The sequence below is a fragment of the Medicago truncatula genome, chromosome 7 (genome assembly GCF_003473485.1).
Source record: "Medicago truncatula cultivar Jemalong A17 chromosome 7, MtrunA17r5.0-ANR, whole genome shotgun sequence".
Taxonomy (NCBI): domain Eukaryota; kingdom Viridiplantae; phylum Streptophyta; class Magnoliopsida; order Fabales; family Fabaceae; genus Medicago; species Medicago truncatula.
The window spans coordinates 8086502-8101138 of NC_053048.1; the positions used below are offsets into that span (position 1 = coordinate 8086502).

General features: G+C 31.6%; 1 protein-coding gene across 2 annotated transcripts; it reads left to right on the top strand.

Moving 5' to 3' along the window:
• The first annotated feature begins 8236 nt into the window (after window positions 1-8236).
• On the top strand, window positions 8237-11550 carry LOC11445852 (translation machinery-associated protein 22). Of its 2 annotated transcripts, none has more exons than XM_003621752.4 (7): window positions 8237-8595; window positions 8689-8787; window positions 9250-9302; window positions 9401-9482; window positions 10390-10457; window positions 10543-10626; window positions 11253-11550. In XM_003621752.4, exons 1-7 carry the CDS (start codon window positions 8445-8447, stop codon window positions 11307-11309), a joined length of 594 nt encoding a protein of 197 aa, XP_003621800.1. In that variant the 5' UTR covers window positions 8237-8444; the 3' UTR covers window positions 11310-11550. The 2 variants fall into 2 exon arrangements, with proteins under 2 accessions (XP_003621800.1, XP_024625195.1); XM_024769427.2 differs by having other exon boundaries at window positions 9253-9302.
• Window positions 11551-14637: the final 3087 nt, after the last annotated feature.

A 14637-nucleotide genomic window follows, 5' to 3' on the forward strand; every position in this document is an offset into this window, starting at 1 on the left:
CTCTAATTGACCTTCTACATCAGGTTTCACTTCTTTTTTTTTTGTCCATGGCCCCATACAAGGTAATTACATTTATGCACTTCTGTATAATCTCTAGGCTAAGAATCATTTTCCTCCTCTCTCCATTTCTCTTTGTTAATCGCTACAGGCTCCTTCCTTCTTCCTCTATCTCATCTTCACCTTCACCCCTCCATTTAAACCATAAATTTCTCCTGGAGCAATTATCTTGGTTCGTTGGTCAATTCACATCCAAGATTCCAACCCCTTCTTGCTGTGATAAACAAAAATGTGCTGAAATGTTAATTTTGTTTCTATGAAAAATATGTGGTATAAAAGTGAGATTTAGATTTTTGTAAAAAAAAAAAAAAGGTGAGATTAGAGAAATTGTAAGCCTATGTGACTACCCATTGAGAGTACATTTTTCACGAGGGAAATTAGTTCCCTTAAAGACAAATCGCCCAAGCCCTATATTTAAATGTTGTATTTCAAAATCATTTTCACGGTGAATTATAAACTGTATTGTCACTGGAAAGAAAAAAAAGGTGATAAACCAAAACAAGATAAGATCCAATATGAGTCCCATTTGCTTGTCCATTAGATTTTTTATTTTTGACTGGATGCTCATTACTAGTTGGTGTAGAAGGAATCAGGTTGTATATTAACTTTAGAAAAAGAAGAAGGAATCTAGCTCAAATGATTTTCTACCTAGATACTTGGTTTTATATAGAGGGGTGCATAAGTAATCTTTGTGACTGCACTTTAAAAACGATTTTTTTTGTTGGGTGGGGTCATGAAACAATTCTTGTTTTAAACCTGCTATGGAAGGTCATTTAGAGAGGATCATTGATGAACCCTTAAAATTGGGGACCATATTAGGGGCTCCCCTAAATAATTAATAAATAATTATTCGATACAAACATCAAGTTCTAATAAAATTATTGATCTTTAGGTCTTACACCAACATCCCCTCAGATCGATGATAGGATTGAACCCCTGAGATCTTTAGACAAGATACTAGATTTTCAATAAAAAAATAAAAAAATTGTTCAAAAAAAGATTTTCAAAAAATAAAATCTAATCAAGAATAAGCAGGATCATTTTATGGTTCTTTATCTTTTTCTACGCTTCTTCTTTTTCTTTGATTTTTTTTTCTACCCGTTCCGGTCATATTTTATTTATTTTCTCTGAGTTTACGTTGTATTTTTTTTTCTTTGGTATAGTAGTCTAGTAGTTAGAGCTTACACAATTAAATTTGGAGAAGTAGAGTGTCTGAGATTCGAAACCCGACCCCTGCATAAATTATGCAATGTTCATACCAACTGAGTTAAGCTTCACGTTTACGTTGTTTTTTTTTTTTTTTTTTTTTTGGTACAAAAGAGGGCAAAGTCCAAGTTTACGTTGTTTCTTCCTTGTAAGTTCAATGACGAAGACAACAACATTTCCACGAGAGAACCAAATATAAAAAAAAAACAAAATAAAATATTATTAAAAACTAATATATTAAATTTAATTTAAAATAAAAAAATCATAATAATTTAATTTAGAAGGAAAAAAAAATCACTGTGTGACGAATGATATGGTTGAGAATTGTATATTCTGAATTTAGTAACGGAAGATGATAATAATTTTTTATGTAAACTTCCCTTGCCCGAGAAGATCAAAGGGGCGGTCTTTGATCTGAATAGGGATGGTGCTTGGATCCGGACGGTTTTGGTGGATTTTTTTACAAGCATTTTTGGAATATTGTGGGTGAGGATGTTCTCCATTCGGTCCAAGACTTCTTCAGAACGGGGTGCTGCTGCCTAATTTAAATTCAAATATTCTTATTCTTATTCTGAATCTACCAGGTGTTGATTCTTTGGGTGATTTTAGGCCGATTACTTTGGCAAATTTTCAGTTTAAAATTGTTACTAAAATTTTAGCTGACATGTTAGCTCATATTGCCATGCAGAATGTTTCGGTTAATCAACGAGGTTTTCTTCGAGATCGACAAATTTTTTAGTGTGTGATTATTGCTTCTAAAGCCATCAACCTTTTAGATCGTAAATGCTTTGGAGGTAATTTGGCCTCAAAAGTTGATATTAAAAAGGCTTTTGACACTTTAGATTGAAATTTTCTTCGTCTTGTGCTTCAACAGTTTGGACTTCATTTGAGGTTTATTAATTGGATTATGGAAATTCTTCACTCTGCCCGTATATCTATTTTGGTGAATGGCAAAGCCATTTGTTTTTTCCTTGCTCCCATGGAGTTCGACAGGGTGACCCGCTCTCCCCTTTGTTATTTTGTCTTTCGTGTAGAAGTGCTTTGCCGTGGCATATCTTTGGCTCTTTCGACTGGTCATTTAAGTCCCATGAATTATTGTGAGGTATGAATTTTTCTACTCATGTGTTGTATGCGGATGACATTCTCATATATTTCAAGGGTTAGAAGCGAAATGTTAGGTGCTTGCTTCATATTTTTCAGTTTTATTCTTAAGCTTCAGGGCAGTTGATTAATTTTTCTAAGAGCAAGTTTTATACGGGTTCCATATCTCGTGCCCACGTGAATTCTCTTTCTAACTTGTTGGGGCTTTTGCTGGTACAATTCCCTTCCAATATCTTGGTTGCCCCCATTTTTAAGGATAAACCACGAAGTATTTATTTTCAGGCTATTGCTGATTGGATTAAGGTGAAATTAGCTACTTGGAAAGGGTGGCTTCTCTCTATTATTGGCAGGGTTCAACTTGTCAAACCTATTCTTCATGGCATGTTGGTGTATTCTTTTCCTGTATCAATGGCCTGTTTCTTTGCTTAAGATGACGGATTGTCAGATTAAAAACTTTATCTGGAGTGGGGACATTAATTATCAGAAAGTTTGTACGGTTTTTTGGAGAAAAGTTTGCCTTCCTTGGGATGCAGGCGGACTTGACCTCAAGTCTACCCGTTCTATTAATGACTCCAAACCTTTCTTGTAATGTCATAGTCCACATTTTGGGATGATTTGAATTTTATAATCTGAACTCTTTCTTGTTTGAATTCAAATTATATAATCTGAACCAGTCCTAGACTGTGTTAAAGCTCGTGTTTTGGAAGGGTTCAGAACACAAAAAATTAAAAAGTGTAAAACAACATAATAAAACACACTCAAATGATCATGGATCAGTGAAAGTTAAATCATCATATAGTATATCCATTCAAGCCCTGATTTCATCGTAGGTCATGTCTCGAATAAAACTTTCTCAATATCTTTGAAAGGTCCGATCAATGAAGTGTCCAACTCAATAGGTAGTTTAGAACTTTACTGAAAAAAATACAGAGAACATGATTCTTACATCATCGTTGTTAAACCAAGATGGGTTTTAGAACAATATCTCTAAGTTTTTGATGATAACAATGTATAGAAGAACAACTGGGTACTCAAAATTTTGTTCAAGTATGTAGGACCATATAATTAAAATCTGGCTAAGAAGTCAATGTTTTGGCCCTGAAAATCAATGTTTTGGACACAAAAGATGAATTATGATACCCAAGAGAAGCTATGATGACAAATCTCTGATTTGAAGATAGTCAACCAAAAATCCAAATCTCTAATCAAGTATTCATCAAGTTTGTATACGAAGCTCTGATCTGAAGGATCAAGTCAATGTTAATGCTCTGATGAACATTTGACCAAGACTAACTTTTGTTTTTTTGAAGAAATATCACTCTCCATGTGTCAGGAGTACTTTATTTCTTGGTGAATTAAAAGAAGACACATGTGCAACAACATATAAGTCTTTAGAAAAGAAAATGTTTTGCAACGGGTAATTTCAAAAGAAGCAAAGGAATTTTGAAATACCTTTCAACGAAAAACACCAAAAATAGAAATGGATTTTGAATATGAAGAAACATCTCAAAGAAGCTTGATGTGCTGCCAATTATTCAAACAATTAACGCTTTATTCAAATCCCCTATAAAAATACCTTGAGCGTTTGAAGAAAAATAATAACAATCTCAATCAATTGTGTCAAAACTCAGATCAAATCTTAGCGCAAAAACACTTATAAAAATTCTTACAAACTTCTATCGTAGAACACCTTAAGGCTTTGTTTGGGAGTTTGGAGGGGAAGGGAGGGGAGGGCTTTGGGGGGTTGGAAATATATAGAAAAATGGACAAAAAAATTCACATTTTTTGAAAGAATAATTTTTTAGAGAATGATAAACTAATACTTATGATTAATATACATTTAATTTTAAGAATATCATAATAACATAGATTGGATTTGAAAAATTCATATAAACCTTCCATAACCCCCAAAACCGTCCCCCAATACAATTTTTGAAGCCCCCTAAATGAGGGGGATTTTTTATTATTAGGAAAAAATTAACCTCCAAAGCTCTCTCCTCCCAATGTCTTCTATTTCTTCCACTTGCTCATTCTATTTTTTCCAAAACCCTCCCCTCCCCTCCCCTCCAAACTCCCAAACAAAGCCTAAGGGCCCGTTTGGTGCACAAGATAAGAAGATATGATATGATAACACAATTATAACCTACTTAAAATCGTTGTTTGATGCATCAATAGAAAAGGATAAAATAAACCTATTACTTATCTCATCCTATTGCTTCTTTGTAATTGTAATCCTCAGTTTTTAGTGGGTTAAGAAAATTTTGCATCTTTTCATTTTCTCCAACCCTTCAACATCAGTTGTATCTCCCCTCTCTTAAATAACCATTATCTTTCTCACATCTACAAAAATCCAACATATAAAAATTGAATAACAGGGTAGCACTCTCTGCTTCCACTAACCAATGAATTTTAGAACCCTAGAAATTGAATTCATGTGCTTAAAATCGGTTGATTTGTATTGAATTAATTTAGGCTTATTATTAACATTTTTTCTCATTAATTGAAAAACTATTGAATATAACCTCATTGGCAAGAAATACTAGTAATTTACTATTATAACCTCATTGGCAGATAATATGTATCACGTATAAGGGATAAAAAGTGTATCACGTATAATACTGATTTTTAAATTTTTAAGTTATTTTTTCACTTATATTATGTATGATTAAAAAATGTAGTATGCATCTAATTCTACAAACAATATATATAAAAATCGAAGTCCATCAAAATAAATAAATTAATTACATAGTTATTAGCGGAAATTAGTTACACTTGTGATGATCGTTGTTCGTAATTAGTTTTTTTTTTTAAAATAAATTAAACTTTGAAAAATGACAATTATGCACATGAAATTAAGAAGATAATGAGTTTTAATAAGGATTATTATGAAATTTTGGTGGACTTTAATTTTTATAGATTGTTATTGTTGTTAGTAGAAGTATATGCTAGTATATTTGTATCAGTTATGACTTCGCCCGTGTATAAAAATAATTATTAGTACAAGTAGATGTTAGTAGATTTGTATTAGTAACGACTTCGCCCGTGTATAATAATAATTTTTAAAGTTAACAGCGACAACTTGTTTCGTATATAATAAATCTTTTAAAGTTAACACATAAAATTAAGAAGACAGTGAATTTTAATAAGGACGGTTATGAAATTTTGAAGGACTTCGATTATATATATATATATAGTCAGGATCCGTTGACACCAGGTGTCAACGGATTCGTTGACACCAAATCTCAACCATTCATTTAAATTGATCTAAAGGTTCACATTTATTCATTTACAAATCTCACATGATCTCTCGTTCCTTGATTGTACATAACTAATCCTCTCTCTGGTATCTTTTATTGCTGAAATCAGTGGCCATATCCTTTTCATCCTATGATGATCACTTCCTCAATCACAATGCAGATTCTTTGACTTTGATTGTGTGGTGCAATACAAAAAACTAGTTTATCAAGTAAGATTCAATTGGTGTCAACGAATTTATTTTTATTTAGAAACACTTGTTCTTTGTTATTGTAAAGACGTGTTCCAGGATAGTAATCAATTAACCATTAACATGAAATTGTATATGTTGTCTATGGAGTTTGTGGAAGAAAGCTTTCTTTTCTTCTCTGATATAATTGTTTTAAAAACTAATCCTATCAAAGATGAGGTTTTTTAGAAACATATTATATATACTATCAAACTTTGGTCTGTCCTGTTGCCTTCCACAAAGCAGCCTTCCACAAAGCAATAGAACTATTTAGGGCACATAAATTGGGGAAAAATCAAAATTGGGTAAAAGAAAAAAATCAAATACCAACTTATAGTGAGGAAACAAACAGGGATAATTGAATTGAAGCTTGATTTCATAATAAAATTTTCACGCAAGACTATCGTCAATTTATTCATGGAGGAAGAGCACCAACCTCGACAATGAACAAGAGAGAGCAAAAGCATATACAAAATTATCAGTTTTAACCCAGATCAACGAGAAGATTCAGTAAGCTTATTAAGGTAATTGGATTTTTTCAGTTGTGGATGATGATAATCGTATACACGACAGAAAAGGTGAATTGGTTTAAAAACTATTATGACCTTTTGATCAAATAAATTAGATGGTTAAGATTTGGTGTTAACGAATCCGTTGACACGGATCCTGTCTCATATATATATATATAGTAGAAGTAGATGTTAGTAAATTTGTATCGGTCCCCCATAAAAAAAGTAGGTATTAGTGACGACTTCGCCTATGTATAATAATAATTTTTAAAGTTAATAATGACAACTTGTTTCGTGTATAATAAATATTTTATAATATATTCTCTCAAAAAAATATTTTATAATATATATAAGTGATGACATGTCACATGGTTAATAATTATTTTAAAATTTATATGAGCGACAACTTGTTTATTATGTTATAATTTTTTTAATGTGTACTCAATAATAACATGTATCACGTATGATATTGATATTTTTAATTTTTAAGTTAATTTTTCACTTATATTATAATTAAAAAATAGAGAATACATGTTTTAGCGATTTTTTCCTCGCGAACTCATCACTACTCGTTTCTATAAATATAGAGAAACTAATTTATTAGTTTTTTAAAAAACTAATTACAGAAAATGGTCATGTATAACTAATTTCCACTGATAACTGTAGACTAATTTATTTATTTTGCTGGACTTCGTTTTTTAGATATTGTTAGAAGAAGTACAAGTTAGTAGATTTGTATCAGTGATAATTTCGCTATAATAATAATTATTAAAATTTTCTTTTAAGTTAACAATAACAACTTGTTTCTTGTATAGTAAATATTTTTTAATGGATATAAATATATATAAGTGATGACATGTCATATGGTTAATAATTATCTTAAAATTCATATCGGCTACAACTTGTCTCTTTGTGTTATAATTATTTTGAATTTGAACTCAAGGATAACAAATGCCGTGCATAAATTTTTTTTTTTTAAGTTAATTTTTCACTTACGTTATGGTTTGAAAAAAAAAAGAAGAATAATGTTTTTTTGAAGGAAGGAGAATAATATTTAATAATATATATCAGTGTATCTCTTGTCTCGTGTATAATAATTATTTTATAATATATATCAGTGATGACAAATCATATGTTCAATACTTATGTCTTCGTGAGCTTAGCTCAGTTGGTTTGAACAATGCATAATATATGCAAGGTCCGGGGTTCAAACCTCGACCACTACCAAAATATGTACAATACTTATTTTAAAATTTATATCAACATGTCTTGTTTATAATATTTTTTAAAAAATTTTGCGCAGTAATAACTTTGTTTCGTTTACACCAATTATTTTAAAATTCTAAAGTGATGACCTGACCTTGTATAATATATTTGGTTACTCTTTTTTAAAACTTGTCTCTTAAACTATTTATACCTCGTTTGTTACTGCCTCACTTCAAATCTATACATCACTCTTTTTCTACTACTCTCTTTGGTATATTGTACGTATCAAATGATCAATGTTTTATCGTTATTTTTAAGTAACAGTGAAATTTATTTACCTTATGTTTTTATGAATATAAAAAAAATTAAATTTTAATATTCATTAATTAATGTAACAACACGTCTTTAGATCTTGTAAAAAAACACGTCGTTATATATATATATATATATATATATATATATATATATATGTGTGTGTGTAAAATAATATTTATTAAACTATATTTTTAGAGGTTAAATAAACTACTACTATTTTTTTTATTATTTGATAAGGAAATTATTATTATTATCATTTTTTTTAAAGAAATTGTTTTTATTTTTATTTTTATTTTTATTTTTATTATGTTACACTAATTTTGCAATAAAAAAAGTCTATACCCCTTTACCCCTTTCTATCTAGGACAAACCATATTCATTTCAAAGTTAATTTTCTCTCTCTTCACCAAAGAAAATCTGGAAAACTCTCTCATTCTCAAACAAACCCTAGCCGGTGGTCGTTACATTGCTCCACCATCTTCATCCTCTCCTTTTCATCTGTAATTATACTAAAAGGAGCGGCGAAATATCAATTGAAGAAGTTAACCTTTCACTGCATAATAGCAATGGCAGAGAAACCCCAACCGGTTCGTGTATTATACTGCCAAGTTTGCAGTTTACCTCCTGAATATTGCGAATTCGGCGGATCCGATTTTGAGAAATGTAAACCCTGGTTGATCCAAAACGTACCTGATTTATATCCCAATCTTCTTAACGGTATCATCTTATTCTTCTTAATTTCATTTATCCTATTTATTAATTATTATAATTATAATTATAATTATAATTATTCTTGTTGATTTTGTGTAGAGGCGAATGAGAAAGAAGTTGGTAAAGTTGCTGATAAGTTACAAGGAACTGGTATTTCTTCTGCTGCTGCTTCTAGTGCTGGTGGTGCTGCTTCATCTGGTTTGTTTTTTTTATTTATTTTTGTAATTGAATTGTTGATGATGAATAACGGTTGAAATGCATGGAATTGTGGTAAATAGTGTTCAAATTTGTGGTTAATTAAGTTTCAATTGATGGTTAAGGAATTATCCAATCTTCATATACCTATTAACAACACTGCGTTAACCATTTGATAAGTTGTCAAATTTTGTTGTCTCAAATTGATTTTCGGGTAACACTTGGGTGACATTAGCCAATCACAATGCCACAATGCTTGTGAAAGAGAGAGAAACACAAACATTGTGGCATTGTGATTGGCCAATGTCACCCAGGTATTCTCCTTGATTTTCAAATAGCATTTCTGATTTTTTTTTTTTTTTTTTTTTTTGTGGTTGTGACCTGAATGTTGTCTCTCTCTTTTTTTTATTGTAACGTGTTGCTTGCCTATTGGTTATTATTCAATTCCCTATTTTGATATTTTAGCAGCGAAGCCGGAGGAGGTCAAGCGTCTTCCAGGTGGGAAGGTAAAGAAAAAGGTATGTTTTGGAAGTCTTGAACGCAATCTTCATTTGATGTTAAATGTACAATTACCATCATTTGATTGATGTGATCAGATGCGGTGTTTTCTTTTCAGGACAAGCAAGAGGTTATTATTGAGAAGGTCGTACGTAACAAACGGAAATCTATCACCACCGTGAAAGGCTTAGAACTTTTCGGTGAGTTGTATTTTGCTTTCTTAGTTTTTTTGGATATCCAATGATGATATGTAGAATAGAATGACACTAGAGAATTGAAAAAAATAGAATTTGTATTCCATTATTTAAAAATGAAATGGAATGGTAGGAGATTATTAACACTAAGTGTTTTCATCCCATATTTAGATATTGATATTTATTTTTTTATTTGGGAGAAGAGAGGATCAAGGTATTAGATGCAATTAAAATTGATTCTACGAGGTTCTACCAAAATATCAGACACTAATCTCATTCCATTTTTTTATTATATCTCTTTATCTACATTGCACGAGTCTAGATATGATGCTGGAGTACTTTTTCCAAAAAAACTAGGGTATGGGTATGGTAATATAAATAAGAAACTAAATTTTAGAGGAAAAAGAACTTGAATTGAATTGGTACTGAATTGCTATTCTGTCACTTGAAACTGAAATTAGGGGAGGGACCTTTACATAGCAAAAAAACTGGGTAATTTGTATAGCAGGAAATAGGAAAAGGATCCATAAGGTAATAGAGAAACTATCAACATTTTTTTTACTCAAAAGCATCAACATTATCGACAAATGAATGCGGAAAACCTTTTTTATTTTTTATACAATGTTTTTGCATTTATTGTGCTGCGGGTACAGGTTTGTACATACCCAAACAGCATCCTATTGTTCTCAAAAGTACTCAGTTTTTTTTTTTCATTTCGAAAAATATTTTTGGAATGTACCGGATACGTATCCAGAAGTACCCAATGCGTACTGGGCACAACTACTTGCCCGTCACGTATGTGGCTTTAATTTTGGTGTACGTTTTTCCTTGACTTTTAATTAATGCGAACATGTTCTTGAGTTATCATTACATACATGTTGGTATTTAACTCAACACTTTTATTGCATTTCAGGTGTCAAGCTCAGTGATGCTTCAAAGAAACTCGGGAAAAAGTTCGCTACAGGAGCCTCAGTTGTCAAGGTTTTTTGGCTTATACATAATGGACATGTGTAGCTGCTTAATAGTTCGATATAATCACTTATACTATTTTTTTTATTGGTGTCAGGGCCCAACTGAGAAAGAGCAAATTGATGTACAAGGGGATATATCTTATGACGTCGTGGAATTCATTACAGATACATGGCCTGACGTGAGTGTTATTCTTTTTCAGTAATACAATTTCTGTTCTAATTTGCATATTCATTTGTGGAAGAGATACTGGTGGATTTTTATTTGGGTTATAAAATTTCATCTAGAAAAACTTGTTATTTAAATAGGCAATCTGTCTTTGACACCAGCCTAAGGGATTTATGAAACACTTCATTAACCTAGGATATAACTGCTGAAAGAAGCCATTAAAACATTATGATTACAAAAATAATCATAAAAAATATTACCCACCACAAGAAACACATCTAACGGTCACGCGTAGACCAGTGTTGTCCATCACAAAAAATAACGGTTTGTTCAAATTCTGCCTAGGAAAATGGCCGCTGTTTAAAACACTAGCGTAGACAAAGATACCAGTATAATCTAATTACTAGTAAGTCTAGGAAAATATAGATCGATAAGTAAAGGAGGTGGTGAGGTTGTGTTCTATCTTCCATGGTTTATTTCTAATTGATATGAGAAGGTAGTTCTTCAGCAGGTTGAGGCTAATCTCCCTACTTTATTTATATTATGCACGTCATGCCACTGATTCTTAATAAGTGCAACTAGTGTTTTTATCCCGAGACTATAGAATTTATATATGATTTGGAAATCTTCCTTCTGCAGGTTCCAGAAAGAGCAATTTTCTTTATAGAAGATGGGAAAAAGGTTCCAGCTGCTTGATTTTGACTATTTATAAAAAAAAAACACTCTGGACTGGTGACTAGAAAAGAATCAGTTATTTTGCTGGATTTTGAAAGGAATGGCTGATAAACTTGGTATTTAATGTTTAAACACTACTTTTAGCCATTAAACATATATTACATCATGGTCCAATGTGTATTTTCAGTTAAATTATGTTCAATGAAGTAATGAACTGTGTGCGTATAGAAGCAAAAGAATGAAAATGGTTTATTTGCTTCAATTTGTACTAGCATAGTAGCATTTATTAATCTTTTAAGTTAGTTAAGGGTGCTCAAGAGTTTTGTGTGAAGAAAAGTTCTACATTCATAAAATGCCAAGAGTTTTGGGCATTTTGAAAACAATGTAACATTTTCATAATTAAAAAATGAGACTAGAAATAGAAAATGTTTTTGGCTTTCATAATTAATCTTCATTTTTAGAGTATTCTGGTATCTAGGTTTGAATATAGAACCAGAATTTATTAAAGGTATTTCATTAAGTCAATTTTTTAAGCTGTTTCATTTATAATTAGTTTTTAAAAAATGGTATGAGGAAAGGGGAGTTTGGATATCTCATGAAAAATGAACTGAGATATCGTATGCTGATGAGGCTGTCTCTGCTTTTATATTAACTAAGGTATGTAAAGACATCACTATAGGGAGAATGGTCCTAATTAGGTTGGCACTATGAACTCTACCAATCATTTGCATCACACCTTATGAATAATATTCAAGATAAAAATTCAAAAACAAAGTGTGGGGACAAATGCCAAACCCCACACAAGGGAGAAAGAGGAATCCAATCAACACTGTTAACCAATTTTGGGATAGAAGAATCCATTTCTGGGATCATCTGTCTTACATTTCATCTCTCTTGCATTTCAACCAATTTTGGGATAGAGGAATCCAATCAACCCTTGTAATCGGACGATCTATTATTATAGGATGAAATATCAACTGAGAAAAACTTAAGGATGGATGATTCTTGAGTAGAGAAAATCATGGTCTCTTTAGAGAGTTTCCCAATAGAGATGGTAAATGGATGGTATCTTTAGAGCATTTCTCTATTTTTAATATGCCAAATGATATAGAAAATGTGAACAATCGCTACCATAATGATCTCCTGAACACGAGGACTCTGACCATGGTTACAAAGCTCAGTTAATGCTCAAATGCTACTTATATTCTAGGAGGCCAAGCTAGGACCAATGATAACTAGCGAGGTTGCAACACAGAACAGATGGTCCATAGTTTTAATGTGATATACAACAACAATTGTGTCCCTTTGCATACCAAATATGTTATGTCATCTTCCTCATCAACTCATATCCTGAGCACGCTTAAGTCACAATCAGTCGTGCCTTTCAAGAGTACTTGAATGAGATGGTTGGTAGAGAGTTTTGTCATCCACTACTGTCTTATCCGGTTCGAGAGATTAGTTTATGTAATTGTGTGTAGAGAATACCCAACTTATACCAACGTCAAAATTGTGTCTTCCACTAGAACATGAACTAGAACCATCCTCTTATCATTTCTTATTTCTCTTAGTTGAAATAACTAATTTTTTTATGTGTTCATATTTAGCAAAAACCTTCCACATAGCACTTGAACTGAAATCATGTGGAATCACATTGAAATTGTAAGTCACCATACCAGTGTTGTCCTCAACACTGCTCCTCCCATTACCAGCAACATCCATTCGTCCTCTGTGCCATTTCTACTGTGATTTTCTCTAACCCCCTAACCTTCACCCACTTGCCACTTACCATTTTTTTAGGTACCCTATACATATGTTTTTTTAGTGGTTAATTTGATAGGGGAAGAAAAATTCTGCTAGCAGTGAGGATTAGATCCTAGACCTCCTTCAGAATACTCTTTTAACGTTTCAACTCATACCACCATTTTATTCCAAACTAAGTGTGAACCCTAGTTAGAGGATACTCATATATTTACTTGTTGCATGTGATATACACTATTCTACTTGGTGTGAACCCTTATTAGAGGAACCCATATAAATATTCTTGTTGCACATGATGTACCCCTAGCATTACTCTTTAGTCGAATGATCAAATCGAATTCATGAACAACAATGATCCCTTTCCCTATCTGCTCAATTTGAAACTCCCTCATGTGCCCCTCCCTTCTCACACCTTCTCTCATTACTTTCTCATTCGTTTTTATTTTTATTTTTTTTTTTTTTTTTTTTTTTTTATAATTTAGAATATGTAACTGTTGTAGTAACCATAACCAAAAAATTAAATAAATAGCGACTGTTGATTAAGTTAAAACAATTCAATTACATTCTTTAAACATACTTTACGTAAGATGAATACATTAAATTTATTAGAATTTGATTGTCGCAAAACTTTTATGCTTATGTTTATATCACTGAAGGCCTTTGAATAATAAAATAAAAATGTGGCAGCCTCTTAAGTTTTCTTCAAGGTTACAACCTCTTAATGAGAAACTTCATTTTCAATGGTTTGTTAGAAATTGGAAATGGAAGAGAGAGTTCTGCCGTATTAGTTTTCCTTTTCTGTGACATTTATCAACCAACAAAGAAATTTTTTGTGTTCAACAATGATGTATCATTTTATTTTTGTGTCAAAGAGGTCGCACATGTCCTTGGTATTGAAGATACCGGGACAAGTTTAGCATACTCCTGCAACAAAATTTCCTTAGTTTCTCTTTGACTTAAAAAGAGAATTCAATTTGCCAAAATAAAAAAAGAAGCTAAGAGAATTTCGTTGCAGGAGAGTATGCTAAAGTAGTCCCAATATCTTCAATACCAAAGACATGCGCGACCTCTTTGACACAAGAGTAAAATGATATATCATTTGTTGAACACAACATTTTTTTGTTGGTTGATAATTGTTACAGAAAAGGGAAAATAATAAGACAAAACTCCCTCTTCCATCTCCAATTTCTAACAAACCATTGAAAATGAAGTTTCTCATTAGAGTTTTTTTTTTCAAAATTTAAGTTTTTTGTCAGGGCCACAAGAGTTTGTAAGCTTGAAAAAAGCTTAAGAGGCTGCCACGTTTTTGTATCCTAGAAAACATAAAGTATTTATTATTTTTCTATACCTCGATTAGTGTATGTTTTCTCAAGGTTTGTCTGGCGAGTCATTACAACTAGATGAAAATAGGGGGTGGGAGACCATGTCAAGATTGACAGACGGTACCATTTAATTTGGGAAAGGAGAATTCTTTCCCACCATGAAAAAGTTGATCATGTCCATTAGATTAAATGAGGAACATATTTCTATCATACTCTCTCAACCACTAAATTATTTTTTTATACTATCTTTTACACTCTCTCTTTCATGT